This window comes from Mesitornis unicolor, unplaced genomic scaffold (genome assembly GCF_000695765.1).
Source record: "Mesitornis unicolor isolate BGI_N332 unplaced genomic scaffold, ASM69576v1 scaffold8245, whole genome shotgun sequence".
Lineage (NCBI taxonomy): Eukaryota > Metazoa > Chordata > Aves > Mesitornithiformes > Mesitornithidae > Mesitornis > Mesitornis unicolor.
Window position 1 is genome coordinate 75,423 of NW_010184810.1, and position 3,793 is coordinate 79,215.

General features: G+C 33.8%; 1 protein-coding gene across 1 annotated transcript in view; it reads left to right on the plus strand.

Annotated features, from left to right (window-relative positions):
* The window catches only part of MTA3 (metastasis associated 1 family, member 3), a gene marked incomplete at its 5' end in the record, with an annotated part of 98,787 nt that overhangs the window by 72,191 nt on the left and 22,803 nt on the right, over positions 1–3,793 (plus strand). The window contains one exon of the mRNA XM_010184603.1: positions 2,571–2,602. Coding sequence (XP_010182905.1) covers positions 2,571–2,602 — 32 coding nt within the window. The remainder of the gene's footprint in view (positions 1–2,570; positions 2,603–3,793) is intronic.

Below are 3,793 nucleotides of genomic sequence, written 5' to 3' on the forward strand. Positions count from 1 at the left end.
CCTAGCTTTTTATTTATGGATATACTCAGGTCTTTCTAAAAGATGTTTGGTAACTTAAATGATATTTCAGTATCTACAGCAATTAAAGCTAAGAAAAAGATAGTCAAAAAGCATTTTTTCTTGTATGATACAACACAGAGATACTACTCTACAAATAGAAGAGATCTGTCTTCGCTGCTTTGCTTAGTTTTTATTAATACCTTATCATTATGGTAATATCCTGGAGGAAAGAGCTGTTGGCATTGCATTAAGAATGGCTGTAAAGTATTCTTCAAAAATGTGCTGTTAAACAGCCTCCAGATACATTTGGCTGTTCCTCAGCTTCTTTTAGGGAGATATTCTCTCTTTCACTCAGTTGTCTGTGGAACTGAGATGGTGACTGATTATTTTGGGATAATCATGGCCAGGCATAGTTTTATAGATTTGGCATATAAATCTATGCCAAAAGTATAGCACCTCTGAGTAGGAGTGAAGATTTTATTACTGTAGTAACTGAGTATAAAAACTTTGGAGTTTTGTTTTTTCGTTTTGGTCTTTTTGGAGGTGACTGGAAATACAGTGTAATTTATCTTATCTATATTTCAAGAGAGAAGCAGCCCAATCCTTTTTGTTTAACCTGTTAATTCTGCTGAAGTTGAAGATTCCTCAGGAAATGCAGTTGTGTTCTTGGAGATAGTTTGTATTTTTTTTCCCTCAGGAGCTGGATTTACAAACAGAATGAGACCTTGTCTCAAGAGTTATTCAGACAGTTATACCTCCATGAATGCAGTCTCTGGGTTTTCTCAGGAACATTCAAGTCCTGAATTGTGTGATGTCAAAAAAAAACCCCAAAACTTGTAATAACAAAAATATCTTAATGTGATCATAAAAATGGAACAGATTATATACTTCTTCATTCTGCTATGACCTTCTTTTACTTTATAACCGTGTTAAGTATAATCAGGTATCAGGAAATACTAGACTGTCACAGTAGTTAATTTTTATACTACCAGTTTAAAATTTGCCTGGGGGACTAGTGATCTAAATGTATTTTTATTTATGGCAATTTTTATGAGAAAAAAAAAAAAGAAGAGAGGAAAAGGGGGCTGGGAGTGGAGCTCACAACTAAAATATTGGTGGTGTTAGGTAGTTTTTCACATTATAGAACCTTTATCAATGGGAAATTATTGCTACTGTATTGGGTTTTTTTAAAATTAGATTTGATTAAGGATGAAGACTTGTGAAAATGTAAACTAGACACAGGAATTACTACTAAAGATTGAACTGAAGTTTCTAAATAGTTTGAGATGTGTAAAATGGCTTGCTTTTGTTTCTATCAGTGATTGACCTATACCTTCAGACTGGTTAAGATGGCTCCTCAAAATGAAAGAGAAACACCAGTTTGAGATTGTAATTACCAGTTTTTCAGAGATGTGCAGCTGTTCTTGCTCATGTCCTTTTAATCTCTTTAATACTAATTTTAACAATAACAAAAGCCCTGGAGATTTTTTTCTGTGATGCCAGTTGAGAAGCCATAAGAACCGCAATTTGGAACCAGGGCAAGAATAACTGACCCATTTTAATTGCTGTACATTTATCTCCCTTGCAGAATTGATACTCTGCTGGTTCAATTCATGCAGAATTGTGTGCCTTTTACCCAGAACTGCATGTGCTTTTGCTACGTGTCTCTTCTTTAAGAAATCTGTGTACTACAGTTGATAAGATGTTTTACCCAAATTTTTGACCAAGTCTATGAGATTGCTACCAGCATCATCTTGCATCTTATAGATAAGCAATGAATTTCCTTGACGTCTTTTTAACTGGTTACGAGGATGTTTAGTTACTGAAGTTATACTGCTTTGAAAAAGAACATGGCTGTAATGTGACAACTGTAGCATTTTAAAGCCAAAGAGTATGAGATATCTGTCCTTGAGGAAAAGTAAAATGGTAAACATATTTTAATTTAAACAGCGGGGTGAAATCTGTGTTAGTTATTGTCCTAGTCATGATACTTCAGTAATTTTTATATAAATATAACCATGAGTTCAGTTGACTGACTCTTGATATATCATATAAGACAGAATAATGAAGATTTCTGGATGTTACACTTACCAATATACTTTGTCAATTTCAAACTGAAAATCCATCTCAAAATTCTCAGAAAAATGAAGGTCTAGTTTTATAAAGCTTTTTCAAATGCGAATAGTAATGGAATTACACTGACGCTATTTGTATTCTTTTCTGCCGAGCTAATCCTCCATGTTAAAAGATGCCATATGTTAAAAGCAAAATGAAAAAACCCACTTCTTAAAACATGAATTATGAATTAGTTCCATTTTTATATTTTCTTGCAGAAGAGGATAATTAAGCAAAGAGTATGAGTGCAGTTAACAGCATGCTATAGTGTGCCGTATATTTTCAGGACCAGTGATGATTCTCATGCTCGTTTCATGAGAGATCTTTCCAATCTCTGCATCTCTGATATGTTGTTGTAGCTGAACAGTAGCATCTTAGCCTTCAGGGTGGGCATCAGAAAATGGGGCTTTTATGGATAGAGTTTTCTGATACATTGTGCTTCTTTTGTTTTCCAGAATCCTCCAGCCATACAACAAGAACAATAGTGGTAAGTATAGAGGAGATTGTAGGTACTGGTTTAGCTATAGGTATGATTTTTTCCTTTGACAACAAAGTGGATATAGTAGTATCCTAAGCCATTGACATGTTTATTTCATGAGGTCCAGTATCACTGTAGAGATAAAATGAATCTGTCTGCTACCACATTTCATGGGAAATCTTGGAAAAAATGTAAGGTTGAATAGCTTAAGAAGTACCGGCACTGTAGTTTGAATTAGCAGAAAATCCAGTTGCAATTCTTTGTGTTTTGCGTTATAGTGATTTTTGATTTTGTCAAATTAATGTTGATAAAATCTCTTGCATTCTATGTGTATCACATGTGTCAAAGCACATTTAATGTTCAAAACAATTGCTGAGTAATTTCTTGCATCACATTCCTGTGAGGCTGGTTTCTGACTTTACCTTGAGTTTGATAGTTTGGGTTCCAGAAACGGAGAAATATTTAAAAGGACTGATATATCTTTAAAAATTAGGTTAAAGAGTTTTATGCATAAAAATGTCATGGGTTTATTGTCTATCTTGTTTTTTTTATAGAGTGAGTAATTGTATCATTCTCTTTCTGTTTCAAACTCCTAATAAAAGCTAGATAAGGACTGAATGAAAATTCACATAAAGAAACCATTTCTCTGACTGGGAGTGATTCATGCCTATCCTGTAGATATTTGGATAGGGGCGGGGGGCTATCCACTTTTTGAAGATGACTAATTTTTGAGGCAAGTTTTGAAAGTTTAGAATAAAACCCAAGAAAGCATGGTGTGAACTTGTTTGTGGTCATTCCTACCATTTTCAGGCTGTCCTTTCAAATTTATTACCTCTTCTGTACGTACAAGATTTGTGGGACATGTAAATTCCCACACACAAACCTGATTCAACAGGGGACAAAGGGTAAATTTAGTTCATTGCCATTATCATCTATAGTCAATAATAGTCCAGTGCAAATGGATACTAAATAGGTAAGGACTACAGATCACAAAATTTCAAAATAGTAGAAAGATGTCTGACAAAATTAATGTTTTCTACTGGGTGTGATGTAATCCTTGTTTTTCATTAATTTGGTTTAAATAGACCTATTTCAAAATAAGATGCTTAGGTTTATTTAACTGTATTCCTCTGGTACAAAATTTTGGAAGGGATTGAATTTTTTTTTTCAATATTTCTTTCCAATTCTGCATTGGTGTCA